The sequence below is a fragment of the Grosmannia clavigera genome (genome assembly GCF_000143105.1).
Source record: "Grosmannia clavigera kw1407 unplaced genomic scaffold GCSC_144, whole genome shotgun sequence".
NCBI lineage: Eukaryota > Fungi > Ascomycota > Sordariomycetes > Ophiostomatales > Ophiostomataceae > Leptographium > Leptographium clavigerum.
In genome coordinates this window covers 1108103-1131245 of record NW_014040797.1, presented here as the reverse complement: position 1 = coordinate 1131245, position 23143 = coordinate 1108103, and the positions used below count along the sequence as shown (strand labels likewise).

The 23143-nt window shown below is 57.7% G+C and overlaps 5 protein-coding genes across 5 annotated transcripts; 3 read left to right on the top strand and 2 right to left on the bottom strand.

Moving 5' to 3' along the window:
* Positions 1–123: 123 nt before the first annotated feature.
* CMQ_2911 (elongation factor 2) lies at positions 124–6715 on the top strand (the record flags this gene model as incomplete). The annotated part of the gene is made up of 6 exons (XM_014316989.1): positions 124–131; positions 377–1109; positions 1171–2946; positions 3725–3810; positions 3892–6097; positions 6197–6715. 6 exons carry the CDS (start codon positions 124–126, stop codon positions 6713–6715), a joined length of 5328 nt encoding a protein of 1775 aa, XP_014172464.1.
* Positions 6716–7364: 649 nt separating this feature from the next.
* On the bottom strand, positions 7365–9295 carry CMQ_2635 (methylenetetrahydrofolate reductase 2; the record flags this gene model as incomplete). The annotated part of the gene is made up of 2 exons (XM_014316713.1): positions 7365–7510; positions 7582–9295. 2 exons carry the CDS (start codon positions 9293–9295, stop codon positions 7365–7367), a joined length of 1860 nt encoding a protein of 619 aa, XP_014172188.1.
* Positions 9296–11173: 1878 nt separating this feature from the next.
* On the top strand, positions 11174–15062 carry CMQ_3175 (homeobox and c2h2 transcription factor; the record flags this gene model as incomplete). The annotated part of the gene is made up of 3 exons (XM_014317253.1): positions 11174–14015; positions 14124–14235; positions 14303–15062. The coding sequence occupies 3 exons, from the start codon at positions 11174–11176 to the stop codon at positions 15060–15062; spliced, it is 3714 nt and encodes a 1237-aa protein (XP_014172728.1).
* A 553-nt stretch (positions 15063–15615) lies between these two features.
* Positions 15616–16665, top strand: CMQ_2827 (small nuclear ribonucleoprotein a; the record flags this gene model as incomplete). Its single annotated transcript, XM_014316905.1, has 5 exons — positions 15616–15694; positions 15796–15836; positions 15896–16156; positions 16215–16274; positions 16408–16665. The coding sequence occupies 5 exons, from the start codon at positions 15616–15618 to the stop codon at positions 16663–16665; spliced, it is 699 nt and encodes a 232-aa protein (XP_014172380.1).
* Positions 16666–17234: 569 nt separating this feature from the next.
* CMQ_3132 (pentatricopeptide repeat protein) lies at positions 17235–22775 on the bottom strand (the record flags this gene model as incomplete). Its single annotated transcript, XM_014317210.1, has 10 exons — positions 17235–17657; positions 17711–18080; positions 18414–18490; positions 18971–19431; positions 19547–19646; positions 19859–19992; positions 20074–20189; positions 20557–22211; positions 22280–22579; positions 22698–22775. The coding sequence occupies 10 exons, from the start codon at positions 22773–22775 to the stop codon at positions 17235–17237; spliced, it is 3714 nt and encodes a 1237-aa protein (XP_014172685.1).
* Between the last annotated feature and the right edge of the window lie 368 nt (positions 22776–23143).

Genomic DNA, 23143 nt, shown 5'->3' with positions numbered 1-23143 from the left:
TTCACCCAACCCAACCCTCTTTTTCTTCCTCCTCCCTCCTTCCTTTTTTTCCTCCCCTCTCCATCATCAACCCTCTCTCCCCTTGTTTACTATTTAGACGGGATCGAGTAAAATACCGCCAAGATGGTTGCGTAAGTGCCTTCATACTCTCTTTCCTCTTCGTCACGATGCTCCTCACTATTTGATGTCACTGCCTTTGTGATTATCGTGACTTTTTCGTCCACCATGAGATCCAAATCTGCCCACATTACCACCCGGACTTAACACCAGTTTGTCCGGGTGCCAGGATGTGGAAGAGGATAGAGCTGGCTTGGACGCCTGCTGAGGTTGCTTGAGCAATGAGACGGAGCCGCTACTAACGGTATCTTCTCTGCAGCTTCACGATCGACGAGATCCGTCATCTCATGGACAAGCCGACCAACGTGCGCAACATGTCCGTCATTGCGCACGTTGATCACGGCAAGTCTACCCTTACCGACTCCCTGCTGGCCAAGGCCGGTATCATCTCCACCGCACGTGCTGGAGACGCTCGTGCCACAGACACACGGGCCGACGAGCAGGAGCGTGGTATCACGATCAAATCCACTGCCATTTCCCTGTTCGGCACTCTGGACGACGAGGACGACATCAAGGACATTGTCGGCCAGAAGACTGACGGCAAGGACTTCCTGATCAACCTCATCGACTCGCCCGGTCACGTTGATTTCTCATCTGAGGTCACGGCCGCTCTCCGTGTCACTGATGGTGCCCTCGTCGTCGTCGACACCGTTGAGGGTGTGTGCGTGCAGACCGAGACTGTGCTGCGTCAGGCTCTTGGTGAGCGTATCAAGCCTGTTGTCATCATCAACAAGGTCGACCGCGCCCTCTTGGAGCTGCAGGTGTCCAAGGAGGATCTGTACCAGTCCTTCTCGCGTACCATTGAGTCCGTCAACGTCATCATCTCGACCTATCTGGACGAGGCTCTCGGTGACGTCCAGGTCTACCCTTACAAGGGTACCGTTGCCTTCGGCTCTGGTCTGCACGGCTGGGCTTTCACCATCCGCCAGTTCGCCACCCGCTACGCCAAGAAGTTCGGTGTTGACCGCAACAAGATGATGGAGCGTCTTTGGGTAGGCAGCGTCCCATCCCTGACAGACAATTTTTGTCCCAGGTGCTGACCATCTACTATAGGGCGACAACTACTTCAACCCGGCCACTAAGAAGTGGACGAAGAACGGCGACTACCAGGGCAAGCAGCTGGAGCGTGCCTTCAACCAGTTTATCCTGGACCCCATCTTCAAGATCTTCGCTGCCGTCATGAACTTCAAGAAGGACGACGTTGCCAGCTTGCTGGACAAGCTCCAGCTGAAGCTGTCCACGGATGACAAGTCCAAGGAGGGCAAGCAGCTGCTGAAGATCGTCATGCGCACTTTCCTGCCCGCTGCTGACTGCCTGCTGGAGATGATGATCCTCCACCTGCCGTCCCCCGTCACAGCTCAGCGCTACCGCGTGGAGACCCTGTACGAGGGCCCGCAAGACGACGAGTCCGCCATCGGTATCCGCGACTGCGACCCCAAGGGTCCGCTGATGCTGTACGTGTCGAAGATGGTGCCCACCTCTGACAAGGGCCGCTTCTACGCCTTCGGCCGTGTCTTCTCTGGTACCGTCAAGTCTGGTCTGCGCGTGCGCATCCAGGGCCCCAACTACGTCCCGGGCAAGAAGGAGGACCTCACCATCAAGGCTATCCAGCGCACAGTCCTGATGATGGGCGGCCGCGTCGAGCCCATCGACGACATGCCTGCCGGTAACATTGTCGGCCTGGTCGGCATTGACCAGTTCCTGCTGAAGTCTGGTACCCTCACCACCAGCGAGACGGCCCACAACATGAAGATCATGAAGTTCTCTGTCTCGCCTGTCGTGCAGCGCTCCGTCCAGGTCAAGAACGCCCAGGACTTGCCCAAGCTCGTCGAGGGTCTGAAGCGTCTTTCCAAGTCTGACCCTTGCGTCCTGACCATGACCACCGAGTCTGGCGAGCACGTCGTTGCCGGCGCCGGTGAGCTGCACTTGGAGATCTGCCTGAAGGACCTCGAGGAGGACCACGCCGGTGTTCCCCTGATCATCTCCGACCCTGTTGTGCAGTACCGCGAGACTGTCACGGCCAAGTCGAGCATGACTGCTCTGTCCAAGTCGCCCAACAAGCACAACCGTCTGTACATGGTTGCTGAGCCCATGGACGAGGAGCTGGCTGGCCAGATCGAGTCCGGCAAGATTGGTCCCCGTGACGACTTCAAGGCCCGTGGCCGTGTCCTGGCTGACGAGTTTGGCTGGGATGTCACCGATGCCCGCAAGATCTGGGCGTTTGGTCCCGACACCACCGGTGCCAACCTGCTGGTTGACCAGACCAAGGCTGTGCAGTACCTGAACGAAATCAAGGACTCTGTCGTGTCCGGTTTCCAGTGGGCAACCCGCGAGGGTCCGGTTGCCGAGGAGCCGATGCGCTCTATTCGCTTCAACATCCTCGATGTCACCCTGCACGCTGATGCCATTCACCGTGGTGGCGGCCAGATCATCTCGACCGCTCGTCGTGTGCTGTTCGCCTCGGCCCTTCTGGCTGAGCCGGCTCTCCAGGAGCCTGTCTTCCTGGTTGAGATCCAGGTGCCTGAGCAGGCCATGGGTGGTGTCTACGGTGTCCTGACTCGCCGCAGAGGTCACGTCTTCAACGAGGAGCAGCGCCCGGGTACCCCCCTGTTCACCATCAAGGCGTACCTCCCCGTCATGGAGTCGTTCGGCTTCAACGGCGACCTGCGCGCTGCTACCTCTGGCCAGGCTTTCCCTACGATGGTCTTCGACCACTGGCAGATTCTGCCCGGTGGCTCGCCGCTCGACTCCTCCTCCAAGGTCGGCCAGATCGTCCAGGAGATGCGGAAGCGCAAGAGCATTAAGGTTGAGGTTCCGGGCTACGAGAACGTAAGTCAAGCTGAAAACATTAGACAGACCAAAGAGAGGACGATGATTGCTAACTCTGTCAACAGTACTACGACAAGCTATAAACGCCATCACCCTTTTCTTCCTCTCCCCGAGCTAATTCGCGGTTTCCTCTGCCGCTCGGTGGCATATCCCTCACGGAAGAACTGCTGCTGCGGACGAGCGTCTTTAGTTTAAGAGGCGGGCATCGATCATTGCAGAGGTTTTTTTCGAGGCGACCAAAATGGGTCGATAAAAGAAAAGAAGGTGCTGGTGGTCAGACAATGAGCAGGAAAAGCGGGTGCTTTTCTCTGCATGTTAGTAGTTTGTACTGGTTTAACGCATTATTTCCCTTAGCTGCTACGGCAACATGTATGGTTCTTTTTTTGATGCCTTTCCGTCGTAACATGAATAAAGATTGGGGCAAGCTGAGTTGTCTTATGAGCACGAGGCGTCTAAAGCATTGTTCCACGTGCATTGCCTGCAATGTTACTCGTTAGAATAAAAGTTACAAACCGTATCGGAAATACAGCTCAGGTATCACGTGGAGATAAGATTTATGTAGCATAAGTGGGGCATTCGGGTGCCTACAGGAAGCTCTCGAAAAAGTTACTTGGAAGTAATTGTAAGCTGTGATATACGAGTAGTCAATTCTGGATCGCCTATTTGCTATTCGCCAACAACCCAGCCACTGCAATTACCTGGTCCGGATATCAGACAATAGGCGTATTCGATTATTTATTTGCTCTTGAATGGTATTGTTAGATTAGGCGCTGTCCAGGCGGTCGCCGCAGCGGGCACGATGTTGTTCCCCGAGCAAGACGCGCCGACACTGAAAACGTGGATCGTGAAGCGCCTCGAGACGCCGTGAGTTACGGAGGCTCCATGTGGAGGTGGACGCTTGCCAACCCCCTGAGCCGTTCTCTAACAAGCGGGTGTGATACACAGAGCACGCACGGACAGTGACGTCGATGCGGATGTGCTCGCGGATTACGTTCTTGCGCTGCTCCGACACGATGGTGAAGCGAACGATGTGCGCCAACTCTGCGAGACGGAGCTGTATGACTTTCTCAAGGATGGTATGAACAGCCACACCTCTCTCTTGTCACATGGACAGCATCCCTTTCTACGAGTGGACACCCAGCTGACGGACCTCGTGCGAATAGAAGCAAAGCCCTTTGTCGACGACGTCTTCCAGACTGTGACCTACAAGTCCTACATACCAGGCTCACGACCGCCTCCGAAGCTACCGCCGCCGCCGCCACCAGCAGCAGCACCCACACAGATAGCATCAAAAGGATCTGCCTCGCTGCAAGGGGCAATTGATGGACCGGTCCCGGGACTCCCTTGGTCATATCAACAGCAGCAGTTTCAGTACCAGCCCAGCAACTCACGAAAACGTTCCTACAACGAGTCTTCGATTCCAGAGATGGGCGCTGCATCAGTGCCACCGGGTATGCCATACTACCAGCAAGGCGGTGGACGGGCGTTCAAGCAGGCACGTCGTGGTGGCGGCACCCGAGGAGGACGAGGAGGCGGCTATGGCGGCGCTGGGGAGACGATGGGCCATGTTCCTGATGCTGACCTGGCGATGGGGCCTATGATGCTGCCGCCACCACCATTCGGCGCGCTTGGCCCAGGCACAACGAACAGCCCCACACCTGGATCCATGTCCCTGGTGCCGCCCAACGGCGCGTCCCCTTACGACCCATCTGCGGGGCTCTCTATGGAGGCTTTGATGCAGATGCACCAGATGGGGATGCCCGTTCCAATGTACGGCTTCCCGCAGGGCGTTGTGGGTCCTTGGAACGGCAACGGCAACGGCAACGGCAACGGCGATGATGGTGGCAGACGCCGGCGACGTCGCTGTCGCTATTACGAGAAGAAAGGCTTCTGCACACGGCCCAACTGCCTGTTCGACCACGGCGAAGCCCAAGAGAGCGAGGACGCGGCGGCAGACGGGCACGGCGGGGTGTTTTCCATGATGCCACCACCAGCGGTAGCGGCAGCCATGTTCCAGCATATGATGCCTCTACCACCACAGCAGAGGGACGAAGCACCGACAGAGATGCCAGGAGCACAAGGGGCGACAAGGCGGGCACGGAAGGGCGGGCGGGCGCCGTTCTCTGCAGACGGGCCGGTGTACGACAAGAGCAACTCGACAGTGGTAGTGGAGGGCATCCCGGACGAGAATCTCAACGAGGCAGCAGTGCAGGAGTTTTTCTCACAGTTTGGTCCCATTGTGAGCGTCTCGATGCAGGCGAAGCGGAAGCTGGCAGTGGTAAAGTTTGACGAGTGGGCGGCGGCCAACGCGGCGTACCACTCGCCTAAGGTGATCTTTGACAACCGTTTTGTCAAGGTGTTCTGGCACAAGGAGCGAGGGAGTGGAGGAGGCGGTGCGGGAGACGAGACAAGCGGCTCGGGCGCCAAGAAAAACGGCAGCAGTGCTGCAGGGGTGGAGGAAGGCGAAGTGGTGGAGGGAGAGGACGGCGAGATGCCAGAGATGGACATGGAGGACTTCTTGCGGCGACAAGAAGAGGCGCAGAAGCGTCACGAGGAGAGGGAGCAGTTGAAGCAGGAACTCGAGCGCAAGCGGCAAGAGCTGGAGCAGCGGCAACGATCACTACAAGCGCGGCAGCGGGAAGAGAGACAGCGGCTGATTGCCAAGATGGCAGCGGTGGCGACGCGGGCGCGACAGGGGAGCGAGTCGGGCACGCCATCGGAGTCGGGAGGCGGAGGTGGAGGCGGAGGTGACGGTGACAGCGGGAGCAGAGCGGCGTCGTCATCGTCGCGGTCAGCCGCGGCGATCTCACAGACAGAGATGATCCGGGCTCAGCTGGCAGCGCTTGAGGAAGAGGCCAGACAGCTGGGACTGGACCCAGATTTGATCGTTGGTGGTGACGCTCTCTCAGCACCGCTGCCATCGTGGCGAGGCCGCGGACGCGGACGTGGTGGACGGTACAGTTCCTATACGCCTCGGGGCCGAGGCCGCGGTGGTTATGCAGCACGCGGTGGGCTTCATGGCAGCGTCAGCAGCAGCGTGGCCTTGGCTTATGCGGCATACTCGCTCGACAACCGACCGCGGCGGATCGCTCTGACGGGGGCCGACTTTACGGCGCCTGGGCATGACGAGGCGCTGCGGCAGTATTTATTGGTAAGTTTTTCTGTTCTTTTTGTCTTGTCTTGTATTTATATATCTTTTCCTTCTTCCTTTTTCTTTTATTTTATTTTAACTGCTTACTAACTTCGTCAGGGCGTTGGTGACTACGTGGCCCTTGACACGACAGCAGAGACGACTACCATTTCGTTCACGGACCGACGGACGGCAGAAAAGTTTTACTATGGCCTAGCCTTGGCCACAGATCAATCGGACAAGCCGACACGAAGGATTGTCCCGGGCGTGGCGGATCCGGTGGAGCTGGCCTGGGTGGCGTGCAGCGCCGTCGGGAGCAATGGTGCAGGGACGACATCTGGCGGATTATCTGGGCCGTTGACATCTAACAATACGCTGTCTGGTAATGGCGCGGCCGAAAAGAACGGGTCGTGGCAGCCGGACGAGGAAGGCGAGCTGGATGCGGCAATAGATGGCGGAACGGCCAACGGCGATGAGGACAATGCAGACGAGAACCTGGACGAGGACGTGGATGGGATAGACCAGCAGCAGGACCAGGAACAAGAGCAGGAGCAGAAGCACAGCCGCCACGGCTTTCCGCAGAAGCAGCAGCAGATGGACTTTGACGTGGCAGACGAAGGAGACTGGGACATACAATGAGCTGGCGAAGAAAAGGGATACCCAGCCATTCCGCATTGTTTGTCAGAAAGGGTTACGGCATTGTTTGTCAGAAAGGGTTACGGCAGAGTTTTTTGCATAGGCGATTGGGCACGAGAACAATGCCAGGCTGGTTGGTTCTGCGGGCTCTTACGGCCTCGATGCAAATTCTTATATTGCTTTATCTGTTGTTTTTTTAGGTCCTATCTGAAGTGTCCTGCTTCCCTATGGGGTATCGTTGAGATGTTTTTGGAAAGTGTGTTTCGAAAGGCTCCCTCAGACGTCTGTGTCTTGTTCCATGCATGAGATCCCTGCTGCTTCTATGTGAAGTGAAAGCAGCCAATACATATAGTGCTCCGATTTTAGTGGTTCCCGATTTTGTTGAAAAAGGTACTTTTATTCTCGCGCCCGAGAATCCGGCAACACCAAGATATTCCGAAATAAAAAAGACCAGGAAAGAACCAAGAGCTCCAGATGCTGCCTGTTCAAACGCCATGTAGGCTGAAAAGTCATGATGAAAAAAGGAAGACGTGTTAAAGCAGAGTCCATCCTGTGTATGTTGAAGTGTCGTTAAATAGAGTAGATGCGAATGAGACAGAGAGAGAAGAAGAGCGAAGCGCAAAGAAATCAAAAGGAAAGGGGGGTGGGCTGTCTAGATGGCGACGGTGGCGGCACCGTTGACCTTGACAGCCGAGGCGGTAGTATCGGCGGTGCCCTCGACCTCTTTGTCGATGTCAGGCAGTGCGAGTCCGTCGAGGACGGTGAAGATAGTCCGTGGCTGGTGGAAGTTGTTGTTGACTGGATTGATTAGTAAGCATATAAAAGTGGACCCGGTATCACACGGCAAGAGAAAGGGATGGACGGCCTACCGATTGTGACCAGATGCCACTCGTCCATCATCTGGCTGATCAGGGCACGGCTGGGGCTGCCGACGTCGTAGCAGCGGGCCCATTCAGCGCCAAGCTGAAAGGCCTCATCCTTCCAGGCGAGAAAGCTGATGCTCTCGACGATGGTGGGCTGGACGATCTCCTTGCCGGGAAAGACGCCCCAGGTGACAGCATTGGGGCCATCAGCGGGGGCGTTGGTCTCGAGAGGTCCATGACGGGAGCCGGCGTGGAATGTGAGATGGGGATGAGCGCGAACGCGGTCGGCGAGAGCCGGGTAGAGAGCGGGTGGGACGAGAAGCTCGAGGTAGGACTTCTGGTAGACGAAGCCGTTGGGGGGGCCCCAGCCATGAACAGGATCGGACGAGGGAACGCCGTCGACGGCAGGCTGGGAGTTGACGGTGAGCAGGCCGCGGCGATTGAGGGCGACGAGGTCGGGCTGGATCAAGTCGGCCTCGCCAGTGAGGGGAGAGTCGCTCCAGGGCAGCGAGGCGAGATCGCCGAGGAGATAGCGCACAAAGAGGGCGGCAACGTCGGCGATGCAGCGAGGCGCACCCCAGCGAGCGCGGTTCTGGGCGCTGGACCCAGGCAGACCGGCGCCGTAGGCGCTGCCGAGATCGCCAAAAGCCGGCGAGCGCGAGTCGCCCCAGCGGCCGTTCGGAAACTCGTCCCAGTCAGCTGTGCGGGCGACATACGACTTGCCGCGGTGGCGCCAGAAGATGGGCCGCACGTCCTCGTCGCGGCGGCCGAGAGCCAGCGACTGGCGCCATGGCAGCGCCGGTGGAGGCCGTGGCCGATCGGCCGATGGCAGCCAGCCAAGATCGTCGAGAACCATGCGTGTTGCCTGGGCCAGGTTCATGGTGTAAAAGTGCAGGTGGACAATGTCGCCGCCGGCCAGAATCGCGCGGCAGAGCCCGGCCACGAGCGTCTTGCCGATCTCACGCACCGCGTCGTCGTTGTTCTTGACCGGCTCCAGGGCGGCCAGCCAGTCAGCCGGCACGCGGCAGCCCATGTGGTTGACCCGCCGCCAGAAGCTTGCGTATGTCGCAATCGGCATGATGCCCGGCAGCACCGGCACGGTGATGCCAGCAGCTCGCACGCGCGCCAACCAGCGCAAGAAGTTGTCGGCGTCGTAGAACATCTGCGTGACGATGAAGGAGGCGCCGGCGTCGACCTTTTGCTTCAGGTGCTCCAGCAGCTCGTCTTCGTTGCTGTTGTCGTCGCTGCCCTCCGGATAGCCGGCCACGCCAATGTCAAAATGGTCGCCGTAGTGCCTCTGGATGTGCGCCACCAGATCCTTGGCGTAGCGGAACTTGCTGTCGGCCGCCACCCAGCCGTCGCTGTCGGCATCCCGCGGCGGATCTCCGCGCAGCGCCAATATGTTCGTGCAGCCGGCCTGGTACGCCCGCCGCAGCGCGTCGTTGATCCCGTCCTCGCCCATATCCGTGCACGTCAGGTGCATGCACGTCTCCAGCCCAAAGTACGTCTGTGCCTGGGCCACCATCTCCGTCGTCAGCTCCGCGATCCGCCCGCCGGCGCCCCAGGTGATGTCGATGAACTTGGGTCCGAACAGGTGCATCCGCTCCATCCGCTCATACAGGTTCTGCACGCCCTGTGCCGTCTTGGGCGGGAAGTATTCGAACGAGAACGACGGCTGTTTCGACCGCTCGGCCTCGGCCACCATGTCCCGGATATGCATCTTGGATGCCGGACAGAAAAAGGGGAGACCAGGACGAAAGGGGAGAAGAATGAGTAGGTAGAGAAACAGGAGAGGAAACCGACGCGAATTGGGTCAGCGGAAGCTCAAGATGCAGGAGAACTGATCTGGAACGAGTTAGCAGACGTCGGCACATGCAGACGTTGTCAACACCGCATCATCACCTGTGCCACCTCGAAATCAACAACAATTGGAGAACCTACCCGAACAGCAGTCTGCCAATGCAGATACCCGAATGGCAAGGAATATAGCCGCCGTATGCTCGAACTGGAGGCGAGATTCACGCAAGAAATTGCAAGAGTTCTGGCCGCTGCACCGTCTAACAGCTTCTTCGTGTCGGCCGTTCCTGCAGGCACATCCTCCTCAGAACTGCGCGCTCTCTCTCTCTCTCCACTGCCTTGGTTCGCACAACCCCTTGGCCTCTGTCCGTATTCGAGAGCTGTTCTTGCGTGTACGGTGTGCAGAATCCTAAGGCGAGGAGAAGAGGCCAACTGGAGGAGGGGGAGACGGCCAAACGGAAAGGATGAGAACGCAGTCAGGGAAAACGGTAGAGAGATAAAATTTGCGGAGAAAATGCCAATGGTTGCGATGCAGGCCCCATGGAGGGGTCAAATGCACTAAGACGGGGCGGCCGACAGGCACTCAATTGACATCGGGCTGGCGAATCAAACGCCTGCAATTTTCTTCTTTCTCCTTTCTTCTTTACAGTGCCGCCAGACTGTCAGCCACTGTAGAAGGCTAAAGTGGAAATTCGCATGGACATGCAATGGCGGTAATGCACGTCGAAAGAGGCATGTGCAGTGATTAGACCAGTGCAGTAACTGATCTTGGGTCTGGTGGCCCGTGGCCTGAAGCTGCAGCTGGAAGTATCGTAAGATTGTAGACTGCCGACGTCCAGGCCAATCACCGATTTTCTGCAGCGGAAAAGGTACGGAGTATTGCGACTGCACGGGAAGACAAACGAGCTTAGCCTGGCCAATCCATCGGGAACTGGCCGGCCAGCCGTAAAAACAAGTATTGAGCTGCTACCCCGGTCTGACGTTATACTCGGCCGCCAGCTCAGCATTCCTCCATCTCCTCGGATTGCGAAATGATGACTGCGGCCTCTCGGAGCTGGTCAGACGGGACGGTGGATGTCCGATATCACGTGATCTTCTAGAAACATCCAACAGCCTTGGTCCAAAACTGGGGATGCGGGCAGCAAAGATAGGAAGTGTATGCGGGGCCGACCGATGGAAGCTAAAACATTGCTATTGATAATTGTCAGTGTTCCTCCGAATGGCTTGGAGGCATTGGGCAACTACATGTCTGCTATCAAAGTCTTGGGCCACCAATAATTTTCTTCTCGTCCGGATTGCGGAGCAAGTAAGAGTCACTTTGCGGTGGGGCAGCACGCCCTTCGATTGACATTTCCTCGGTGGATCCACACACTCACACCTCCTCTGGCCTAGGAACCACGCCGCAGGAAGGCACGGCCGTGTGTATTGCTCTCTTTCCGTCTCTACGGAGTACCTGTCTATTAGTATTACCTGTCTTCTTGTTACCCTGCCGAAGATATCTCTCGCCTTCCGTCCTGCTCTTTCTTCTTCAACATAGACTTGCTTCAACTGCCGGCGTTTTTTGCACCAATTTCAGAGACACTATCTTCGAACTGTGGGGAATCCTGCAATCTGGGGAACCCTCTAATATCTCTTTTCGGAAGAACCTCTCTCGCACTTCTGTCACAGGGCGTGATCTGGCAAAAACGTATACTCGCCATCTTGAGTGTCGTGTGCGCCCTTCTTGCAATTCGCTAGCCCAAATCCAGCACGTTGCCATTGACAAGGTGCTGCGCCCTTCAGTCTCAGTCTCAGTCTCAGCATGCCCGTCATTCCCGAGGAACATGTCTCGCCCAACATGGACGACTTTGTCAATTGGGACAATGCGGGCTCGCCTGCTGATGCCATGATGGCCGATGATGGTGGCTCTGCTACTTTTTGTGCTGGCATCCCCCCAGAGTTGGTCGCTGTCGCTGTCGCGTCTCAGCCGTCTGACGACAGGGCTGCCCTGATGTTCGAAAACCCCGACGCTGACGACTTTTCCTTCTGGGCCTTGGAGCACTACGACCAGAGCAATTCCCCAGGCGCAGCTAAGCCGGTCGGCCTTCTCGATGACGGCATCGCCGCTGCCGACTGTGCTCACGCCGATGGCGGCGCATCTGCCATTCCGGAAGAAGCACACGACTTCTGCCCTATCGAGGTCTGGGACGTCCCCGGCGAGCCATGCACCCACTGCAAAACGGGCGGCTACCAGTGCAAGACGATCCAGGAGGGTAGCTACAAGGGCTACTGCACCAGCTGTGTTGCCCTCCGCTGCGAATGCAGCTTTGGTCTGGCCTCGGGCGGCCCTCTACCCACTTCCATCTCTTTCCCTCCCAACCCGTGGCCGACCCTCGGCGATCATCCTGACCCCATCCCCCATGACCATGTATCTCTTGCCGTCCACAGCTCGTCTGCACCGGACAACGCTGGCTGGGCCGGCCAGACTGGCTCGCAGCCCAGCGATACGGCCGCACAGCCCAAGTTGGGTGCCCGCTTCTCGAGAGATTCCGTGAAAATTCTGAAGAACTGGGTGTCCACGCACAGCCGCCACCCCTATCCGACCGAGGAGGAAAAGGAATCGCTCCAGCACCTTACCGGACTCAACAAGACTCAGATCTCGAACTGGCTGGCAAATGCTCGGCGGCGGGGAAAGATCCCGACCACCCGATCAACCTCGCCGCACGTCAGAAACAGTTGGTCTGGCACCGGCGCTGTTGATATTCCCCAAAACCGCCGGAGCGGAACACCCTCTCCGTTTGACCGGAAGCTACAGCAGCTGGACAACATCCTGCTGCAGCGATGGGCTAATTCCCCCCCCGAAAACGAGCCTGCCTCTGTGACGGATATTGCTCGAGCCATCACCTCATCATCCTCGGCCGTGTCCTCCGGCCTGAACAGCCCTTACAGCTACAACTTCACCGATGACGGTTCTGGTCGCTCGCTCTTCAATGGCTCCTCGGCCAGCAGCGCCGGCACATCGCATTCCAGTGGTGGCGGCTCCTTTGCGTCTGCCTTCTCTCACGGGTCGCGCGGGTCTCTGAATTCCTTTGGCTCGCTCGGCCGTGGCCGTCGGCGTCGTCGTCGGCGGTCGGCACCTCTTTCTGGACTCGGGTTCGGAGGTGGAAGTGGTGAAGAAAGGGAGCCCGGGAGCGCATCTTCTGGTAAGGGATTGGGCGGCGACAAAGGCAGAACGAGACCGACGACACTCCAGCCACTCCTTAAGACTTACCAGTGCACTTTCTGCACGGAAACGTTTAAGACCAAGCACGATTGGCAGAGACACGAGAAGTCATTGCATCTTTCCTTGGAAAGATGGGTCTGCGCACCACAGGGAGCAGTGGCCGTGCATCCAGACACAAAGCTGCCGAGCTGCGTGTTCTGCGGAGAAGCCAGTCCAAATGAAGGACATGTCGAGTCCCATAACTTTACCGCCTGCCAGGAGCGCTCCATGGGCGATCGGACCTTTTACCGGAAGGACCACCTTCGCCAGCATCTTAAGCTGGTTCACGGAGTGAACTTTGTCGGCTGGGCAATGGACCCCTGGAAGATAGCCACGCCCGAGATCCGCTCTCGATGCGGTTTCTGTGGCATAGTCATGGACACATGGTCCTTCCGAGTAGACCATCTGGCTGATCACTTCAAGACTGGTCGTACTATGGCTGACTGGAAGGGCGATTGGGGTTTCGAAGACCCGGTACTGCAGATGGTGGAAAACTCCATTCCGCCGTATCTCATTCACAATGAACGCAATACGCCCCTGCCTTTCACGGCCAATGCGATACCGCCACACAGCCCTCGGAATTCGTATGAACTACTGACGGGCGAGCTATCCTACTGGCTGCAGATGCGAGCCGAGGAAGGTAAAACACCAACGGAGACCGAGATGCTGGTTGAGGCATGTCGGGTGATCTTCGGAGCCGACATGCTGGCTAGGAACAGTAACAACATCAATAGTCCGTCGTGGCTCCGTGACCTTCTGATGTCAAATGAGGATTGCAAACAACATGCCCGCCTCAGCCCCATCCGATCAGCACTCGACAGTCAGATGGCCACAATACGCATTAACGGAAAGGGGAATATATTTGACTCCTGCCCGCTGGAAGCAGGCTTGCAGGATTTTGTGGTACGTCGGGCTCAGCTGGGCTTGACGCCAATGAACGCAGAGCTGAGGGCAGAAGCAACACGGATCGTAGGTGAACTGGAGGCCCAGTTGGTGGACGAGGCCGGCAAGTCAGCAGATGCGGGCTTCCGTCGTGCACCCTTTGACAAATGTGTGGTAGATTTTATTCTCCGACTAGTCGAGAAAACCACAAGCTGGCTCACTGCGTTCCGACAGCGAGCTCACCTACCCCGGGCCGAGGCCATTGCAGACGAAACTCGACGGCCGGTCGACGATCCCAAGAGCATCGATGCCGCTGTTCATAACGAGGCTCGCCTGGAGGCAGAGCTAAGCGATTTTGTGCGTCAGCAGATGGAAGCTGGCAAGCCAGCTCCAGATGACGCCGCTCTACAGCGTCAAGCACGACTTATCATCTACGAGCTTGACGATGGGTGGAACCAGACTGCAGCTGATGGCCCTGAGTGGCTCACATCCTTCAAGTCGAAGCATATCCCACAGTTAGGTATGCGAGGTCCAGGTACTTCAATCAGCCCGTCAAGCGAGAACGGTCTCGGATTCCTCAAGCCTTCGCCATTTTTTCTAAACGACACAAACTGCTACCGCCGACTAGCCAGAGAACTCACCCGCTATGTCACGGCGGCCATGTCACCAAACAACCCCAATTGTCATGTGCCCACCGATGAGGAGCTGCAGCACCAGGCGCGGTGGATCTTATATGACGAGTGAGGCATTTTCCGCTATTAATCGCCTTTTGTTTGTTCTGGGGTTCCTCTTTACTGACCTGTCCAGCGATGACCCTTGGAACCAAACGGCAGCCGACAACGCAGAATGGCTGATGCGATTCAAGCGCGACTCCGGCATTTTGCCAACCTCCAGTGGTCCGGGCCTCATGGTCGAGAGCCAAGCCTGGAATGTCAAGCAGGGCGGCACGGGCTTTGCGCCACCATACTGCTTCCCCAACATGCCGATGGCGCCCTTCAAAACGCCGCCCGGTGCAGAGAACAGCTCCGGCGACAGTGACCACAAGATGATCGTCTTGCAGCTACAGGATGGAGATGTTCATCGTGGTGTGCAGTACGAGCTGGCGTCTTCCGCAGCCAACAAGTTCTTGCAGTCGTTCAAGACGCGCTATGCCAAGCCAGCTACTGTGTTCTGCTCGCGTGAGCTGGAAAACGGCCTGACGTACTTTGTGCATACAGCTGTGCACAACGGCGATACCTTCCCGGATGACATGGCCCTGAGGAACAAAGCTCGCGAGATCCTGGGCTGCAGCTCGAGCAGTGGGATTACACCTGCAGACGACGGCGTACTATTGGCAAAGTTCAAGGAAATGATGCGCACGAATCTGTCAGAAGAGAGGCAGGAAGCCTCCACGTCCGAAACTGCGATACCTGTGGACACGAACATAGAAACGAACTTGGACTTTAGTTTTGACGACACCGCCATGGATCTCAACTTGTCTTCAGTGACACAGACGGACATTGATACCATGCTGCAGGACATGAATTTTGACTTTGAGATGGGAACAGAATATACGAGTGCGCAGTGATAAACAGATGCAGGTGGATTTATTATTACTCTTGGGTAGTTTTTCTTAGATAGTGATATCATGAAATACATGAAAAATCATGGAGTACCCCGTTATGCAAGAATGAGTGAAGTGCAAAATGAAGAGCCAGCTACAGTGTGAGAATGCGTATAATACACAGTACCAGTAGGACCCGTCTTGAACGGTGCCAATCTTTAGCGCCGCAATTGCATCGTTATCGCGGGGCTGGAATTTGTATACCGCCGACGTCTGTTTGTAAAAAACTGTTGCGACGGGAGACCACACAACAAGGACAACACGAGACGAACGGCGAACGACAACGGCGACGGGGGACTAGAGAAGCCACCGAGACGGTAGAACACAGCGAGACTTGATCTTTCGGAGTTGACGACACGCTGCGGCTGGGTGCTTCTTCGGGACGCTTTTCGACGGGACTTGGAGCTTTGCAGAGCGAACATCCAAGCAGACGAGGCACAGGACACTGGCCTCTTTCGTTCGCGACTCGTAACCACAAATACACGTATCAACCAACGCCTGCGGCTGTGTACTCAAGATGCGTCTCACCGCAGACCTGATCAACGCGTCATTGTCATACCTGAACCCGCTCAAGGAGCGCGAGCTCGACCTGCGAGGTGGGTTGTCGGGTTGTTGGGGGGAAGGGGAGAAGAAATACAGGAGAGACAGTGCAGAGCCATGTTCGATTGGAAATGTTGACCCAGAGCTTGATGTATAGGACACCGGATTCCGCAAATCGAGAATCTGGGTGTAGCAGGGGTAAGCTTCTCCTTTCCCGTGCCGGCATTTAGTCCATTCTGACCGTCTTGCCTTGACAGCCCCAAGATGCAATCGATCTCACGGACAATGACATCCAGGTGCTCGGCAACTTCCCTCTGACGCCGCGGCTGCGCTCGCTGCTGCTGGCCCACAACCGGATCGCGGCCATCCAGCCGGGCCTGGCGGACGCGCTGCCCAATCTGACGAACCTGACGTTGGCGTCGAACCAGCTGTCCGAGCTGGGCGACCTGGATCCGCTGGCCCGGCTCGGCCGGCTGACGCACCTGGTGCTGTTGGAGAACCCGGTGACCAAGCGAGAGGTGAGATCTGGGCCGTCTTGGTAACTTACTGCACAGGCACGGACTGACCGGATGACAGCACTACCGGTACTGGGTCGTCTGGCGGTGTCCGACCGTGCGCTTCCTCGACTTCCAAAAGGTCAAGGACGCCGAGCGGCGCAAGGCCGAGGAGTTTTTCGGGACACACGCATTGCCGACCGAGCTGGCAAAGAAGGCAAGCATTTCCGCGGATCTTCGTACACGACAGATTCTGTCTCTAACGAGCCATGCAGATCATGAGCACCAAGTCGAGAAAGTTTGATGTGGTGACGGGTGTCGGTGGACGCCGGGCTGCCGGCGGTGCTGCCGGCGGTTCCGACGGCACGTCCAGGCTGTCACGCATCAAGCTGACGGACGCCGAGCGCAAGCGTCTGCAGGAGCGGATCAAGAAGGCCAGCAGCCTGGAGGAGATTGCCCGGCTGGAAAAGGAGCTGTCCGAGGGCCGGCTGCCGACGGGCATCTACGCAGAGGGCGATTCCATGGAGGAGTAGACGTGAAGGCAGCGGTTGCAGCGGGAGGAGGCTTGCTTCAATATCGAGGGCGACATGCTCAGCACAGACGTGGTTGGCGCGATATCCTGGCGTTTGGGTCTTTAGGATGGGATACAAAAAAGTTGAGCTTGGCGAAGAGAATCAAACTACTTTTTTTTCTGCATGAGGACTCAGAGAACTGCAGCCAGCCATCCTCCATTCGGTGATCAGGGTGTCTCTGCGACATAGCAATGCGAAATGTACATGCTTGCACGAGAGGAACATACTGATATATAGGGAGGTGGGGGGAGGGGGAGAGAGACACAACATGAATATATATATATAGCCCAGCGCAGATTGACCACAAAACGCCAAGCAGAGGGGAATTACTCCAAGCAGACAAAAAGATCATATGACAAGAAACGGTCAAGGAAAGGACTGAAGACGCAAGTGGGAATGGCAAGGGAAAGATGGAAGGCAAAGGTAAAAGCAAATAAATAGTGTATTTACAGAAAGGCTGAAAGAAAGACAAGATGCATCAGCATCATGTGCACGTGATCAAGGATAGAAAAGTCCTTTTTCTCCTCCACTCACGACCTCTGGCCGGCAGTGGCGGCCCTTTCGGCGGCCAGCTTAGCCTCCATCTTGCGTCGAGCCTCGAGGATCATGTCGTCCCGCCGCTTCTTCAGCAGGGCCTGGCGCTCGTCCTTGTTGGAGCTCCAGCTCTTGGACTTGCTGTTGCCCGCAGGAGCTACAGTGTTTGGCAAGGGCGACGGCGGTGGCGTGATGACGTCTGGCGTGTCTGTGGAAGCCACACGGTCCTGCAGGTGGTAGCGCTGGATCAGGTTCGGCTGTGTAGACCGCGACAAGGCCAGGGCCGACGAGGAGCTGCTGCTGCCTCGGGAAGCGATGATGGCAGCGCCACTGCTGCTGCTGCTGCTGCTGCTGTTGCCGGCGGCAGCTCCGGTGGCAGGCGGTGTCGGCCGTGCAGGAGGCTGGAACGAGACGGGCGGCTATCGATCGGGTCAGCAGTGTTAGGCCAGCGGGAAAGACCGACGAGACTCACCGTTTCTAGACGACCGGCGAGGATCCGCTCCGTTGTTGCGGCCACGTTGAGGTTGCCACGTCGTAGATCCCACCAGATGGCGCGGCGGTCTGCGGTGGGAAAGATCTGCTGGATCTGGTCGACGGCAGCCTCGGTGCGGCGGTCCAGCGCCTCGGCTCGCCGCTGGTCCTGGAGGGTCGATGGCTGTCGGGACGACGTCCTCGTCGCAGCCGCAGCTCCTCCTGCAGCAGAGGACGGAGCCGGTCCCCGGAAGAAGAAGTGGCGCAACAGGAGGCCGGAGACAACCAGGATCAGCACCAGTGACGGCACGTTGATCTCGTCGTTGGCCATGGCTTCCCCCCGATATATCTGCTGCTTGCTGTTCTCTGTTCTGCGTTCTGTATGGCTTTCCTGCCGATCCGATCCTCTGTTCTCGCCGGTTTCGTATCACGTGGCCTGCAGCGTCTGGTCTCAAGGATAGGACAGAAATGGCGGCCAAAGACTCCAATAGGCGACACGGGATTTTACCGCCGAATCTCGGACAAGGCTGATGGGTCACAGAGTGGGCGGTCGTGAGACATAAAAGACGTGCTCCGGGGATCACATTCGAGAGGGGACGGCACGAGGCTCAGACGAGGCCCGGAATAGCTGCGAATGAAGGAAAAGTCAGTTAGAGAGAGCTGCCCAAGCGGAACCGGCCGCAGAATTGGCAGACAACCCTTACGTGTAGTGACGTCGAGCAAAGTGCGTTGCTAGTGCCCGTATGGGAAGAGGTCGAAAAGAGAGTGTTTGCACGTTGGCCTACACGTACTCCGTAGATTAGCAAGGTGGGGCAACTTTGTAAGGTTGTCGAGCTAATCCTCCGTGCTGGCGCACAGACCAAGCACATGCTTGTCTTAATAATCCGAGCAGCCTCAGTCTTGAGCCGGCCAGACATAAATCTTGAAATCTTACGGAGTACCAGTGTCCCAGTTTTATCCCTACAGAGCACTTGTCCACGTTGCCTCCTGTCTATGAGCCCCCACAGGACTGTCATGCCTCCACGTAATCCAGCACACCTACAGAAGAAATCCCAGAACACCAAGAAGACCAAGCGAAAACGTGAATGAATGAAGACGGACATGTGCCAGTTGAATCCGCCTGAAGCCCCTCTGCCGTCTGCCGTCTGGCTGGTGCCAGCCGCTGCCAGCTGCTGTCGAGTGCCACTGCTACCACTATCGTCTATCGTCGACCGCCTCGGCCACCGCGGCCACCTCGGCCACCACGGCCGCCGCGACGCACGCCGGCCGCGGGTCCTGTTGGTGGTTTGGACCCGACCAGATCGTCACTGTACAGCTTGCTGCTGCTGAGCCCGTCCGTGTCCATGGGGTCGTCGAAGCCGAGCGAGCCGTCCACGACGAGGCCGTTGCTGCTGCTGCCGTTGCTGTTGGCCACTGCCAGCGCCCGCGGTACCGCCATCGCCGGCTGACTGCTGCTGCTGGCCCCCATCGCCATCTGCTGGCCCGCTTTGGGATACACGTGCAGCAGCCGGCCGTCGGCCGTCTGGTTGTTGAATGTCTCGATCACGCGCAGCGCGCCCTCGCGCGTCTCAAACACAATCTCGGCAATCACCAGCGGCGCCGTCTTGAGGATGCGGCAGCTGCTCACCAACCCGCCCACTGGCGTCATCGCACTCTCAATGTCTGCTGCCGTCGTGCCGGGCGCAAAGTTCTGGGCCATCACCACGAGCGGCTCGTTGACGGCTGTTGCGATGCCGCGAATCGACAAACCCGCAGCCGGCTGCTGCTGCTGCTGCTGCTGCTGTCGCGTCTGCCTCTTGCCGCCCGTCAGCTCCTCTCGGAACAGCGCCCGGGCCACCTGCGCGGCGCGTCGCTGCTGACCCCGTGCCGCCACCACCGTTGTCGGGGCTGCTGCCCTGCCTGTCCGAAGGGGCTGCTGGCCCGGCCGCGAGATCCGACTGGCGAGCGAACCCGCCGGCAAGGCTGCTGCTGCCGCTGCTGCTGCTGCTGCCCGTGGCCCTCGTGGGATGCTGCCAGCGCCTCCGTTGTGCAGGTCATGGGTCCATTCGCTGTTGATGTTGCCCGTCGGCCGAGGGACAGACGACAGGGAGACGCGCTGAGCGGCGGTCAGCAAGCCTGGCTGCAAGCCGTGAGCGTCATGGCAACGTACCTTTTTCACGCCGGCACGACTCGTGAGCAAGCCGGCACCGGCTCCGCTACCGGTGGCCTTGATCGGCGCGCTGGATCGACGGTCTTTGTTGAAGATCCGGGCCGCAAGGGCTTCGTTCTTCTTGCGATTGCGATCTGCGAGAGAAGACGGGCAACAGTCAGTTTTCGGTCACACAAACCCGAGGCCAAAATTAAAAATGCGTCTCGATAACGTACCGGCGTGGATCATCTTCTCGAAATCAGATGCAACTTTCGCCATGGCTGCGATTTGCTGCGGGTTGACGCGTTTTGGTCGCGTCCTGTTGGAGACGAAGGCGTCCTCGAAGAGAAGTCTGCTCAAACGGCCGTGGCGAAGGACTATCCGGCCAACAATGGCTGGCCTCTGAGATGGATGATGGACGGGCGATGCACGGCGACAGAAAATCAAATAGTTCGGTCTACTGGACAGAGCGAAGAAAAATGGACGCGGACCGGACTAACGTGGCGGTGCCTATCGAACGTGGCAGCTCTTCTTTGGCGCGCGCAGCCTTCTTGACCAGTGCTATGTACCCCTATTCAGCAGGCGGCTCCGCCAGCGTTCGCAACACCCCAAAACGGCCCCGTCACGTGCCTTACTCCGAACTCTTGTACGAAATACACCGTACAAATGGGTATTGTCTTCATTTGTCTATTGAGATGGTCGCCATTCCGTCCTCCTACTGCTCGCCGGCATTCCGCCTCGCTGTCGCGAATCCTTTTGTCGTGCGCGCTCTGGGAAAACTGGCTCTTCTCTCCCGCCTTTCTCGTGCGCTCTTCAGATTCGGCTCCATCTCCTCCCGGTTCTCGTAGAACCGCGTGACCTGTCGGTTCAACAGGTTGCGGCTGGTTCGCACGTCCTTTATCGTCGCCTCGTCCGCCATGCCCTCCGACACCACCATGTCGGCCGCCGACACCATCTGTCGTATCAGAGACACCAGCTCCCGCCGCCCGTTGTACGTCTGCTCCCGCTTCTCCGGCCCTGATGCGTACGGCTGTTCCGGGTAGGTGAGTGCGTTTCCAGCCAGTCGCAGAGGATCCCACAGTCGGCCCAACGCCCGCACAATCTGGCGCCCAAACGCAAACTTGGCCACCTCTCGCTCTCTCGGGTCCGCCACCTCCTTGAACTGCCGGTTGTTCGTAATGGCCGTCTGCAGGTACATACGCATCGTGTGTGGGTCTGGCACCAGGAGCGTCCGGCTCATCAGGTCCAACACCTTCCCTGCCGATGCAAACGCACCGTCGTTCAGGTTGTCTGCCGCACACGTCGCCATCGCCAACTGGAGCGTCCGCTCGTTGATGAGCTCCTTGGGCATCTTCTGTAGCAGCTCCGCCGTCTTGGCGCTGTTGTGTCCCCGACGTAGCGCCTTCAGCAGCCGGAACCAGTTCTCCGAGTCTGGCACCACGTAGTACGGCGGGCTTTGGAACACTTCCCAGTACCGCGCCGCAAGGCTCGTCTTCCGCGTCGCGCCGAGAGACGTCAGGACGAGCGAGAGCACGTTGCGGCCTGGTTGCGAGTACAGGATCCTGCTGCTGCCGCCTTCGCTGCCCTCGATACTGTTGTGGTTTTTGGAACCAATGACGCCAGCTGGTAATGGTACAAACTGGGTCTTGTGCGCGACTGCTACAGGCGGCGGCGGTTTCCGACCCTCTGAAGGCGGCCTTTTTGCGGCTGTGTCTTCTGCTGCAGTCTTGTCCTCTGCCACAGCTTTCTCATCAGTTGACGAGATTGGAGTAGCAGCCGGCTCCTTCGGGGCTGTCTTCGGTGTGGCCGCCAACATTGTTGGGCGGTCGAATCGTGGGATGCCCATGGTTTGCTCGACGAGAGACAGGACGTCATCGTTATCGTGGTAGTCTCCCATAAGAAGAACTCGTCCCATGGCGCACACCAGTTCCTCATCAATAATGATCCGTCCCTGGCGCCAGTTTGTCACCACTTCCTCCCACACTGCTCTGGCCCTCTTGATCGACACAGACACCTTCTCCTTGTCCACATGAACCTCTTCCTCGCCTTCTTTGACCGTCCGGTGGTGGGGGAGCGCTGTGGAATAGCGCAGGCCATTGAAAACGGTGGTGTAGGTGAGGTTGTTGGGCATGCGCAGGCGGTCGTTGGCTGTCTTGGCCACGCTGAAGAGTGACTCCACATCCTTAGCACGAGCACAGACCTGCAGGACTGCATTCATATGAATAGTGTTGGGCTTGATCCGCTCGTTGTCGAGCATGGAGTAGTAGAGCCGCGTTGCCTGGTAGACGGCAAGGCTGGCATGGGGCGACTGCGCGCAACCCTTGAATATGATAGTGTACGTCTGTGCATTGGGTAGCTGCGCCCGTTTTTTCATCTATTTTCCACCTGGGTCAGAATGCCGGTCCTTGCATCTCTCATCAACGATCTGTTTGGACTTCTCACTTCGTTAAAGAGCTTGACAGCGGCAACAAGCTTCCCTTTGCGCATGAGGTACCCTATCAGATGATTCCAGCTGACCGTGACCTGCTTGTCTTTGCTTGCCAACCGAGTGATGCTCAGAGCCTTTTCAAATCCGTCCCTTGCATCCTTCTGCAGAATACCTTCGACGTGCTTGCCGATGGTATAAGGGTCCCTGAGGAATTGAAGGCGCCGCTTCGAGATGGCGTCCACGCGCGAGCTGGCTGCTGCAGATAGCGTGGAAGAGGCCTCGGAAGCGTCTCCCTCCAACTCCCGGTTGAATTCCTCGGTCGTTATAGGTGCCGAAGCTGTACGTCTTGTTGGCGTGGCGGTTGCAACGGTCAAGACTCGTCTTGGAAATCTTGGAAATGGTTGTGCGGCTTGCGATCGTGTTGCAGCATACGCAGTCGGCCGAGGGTTGCAAAAAGCCCGCTGAGCCTGAAGGGATATGCAAGGCAGCGTGCGCCACCTCCTCGAACATGACCTGCAAATAAACATTGCTTGATCAATGCGCAGCTGAGAGCTCATATCGAGTCGTGTAAGACGTCGTTGTCTTGCCGCTCGTCTGGGTTTTTTCACGTCTTTTCCTTATCCCGATAAGCCGATAAGGTGGGCTGCCGTACAGTATAATATACAGTATCAGTACAATTAGCACTGCCTCTAAAGCTGCCGCAAAGCGGGTCGAAGCGCGTCTCAAGCACTAAAACACGACGCATAAACGCGTTATGGCGCGTCCCAAAAATAGGGATCATTAAACAAATTGCCTGTCACTATTGCCCACTAATAACCCACCAATCCATTGGCATACAACTCTGGCCACACGATTTTCTGGAAATGTGTTCGTCTTCT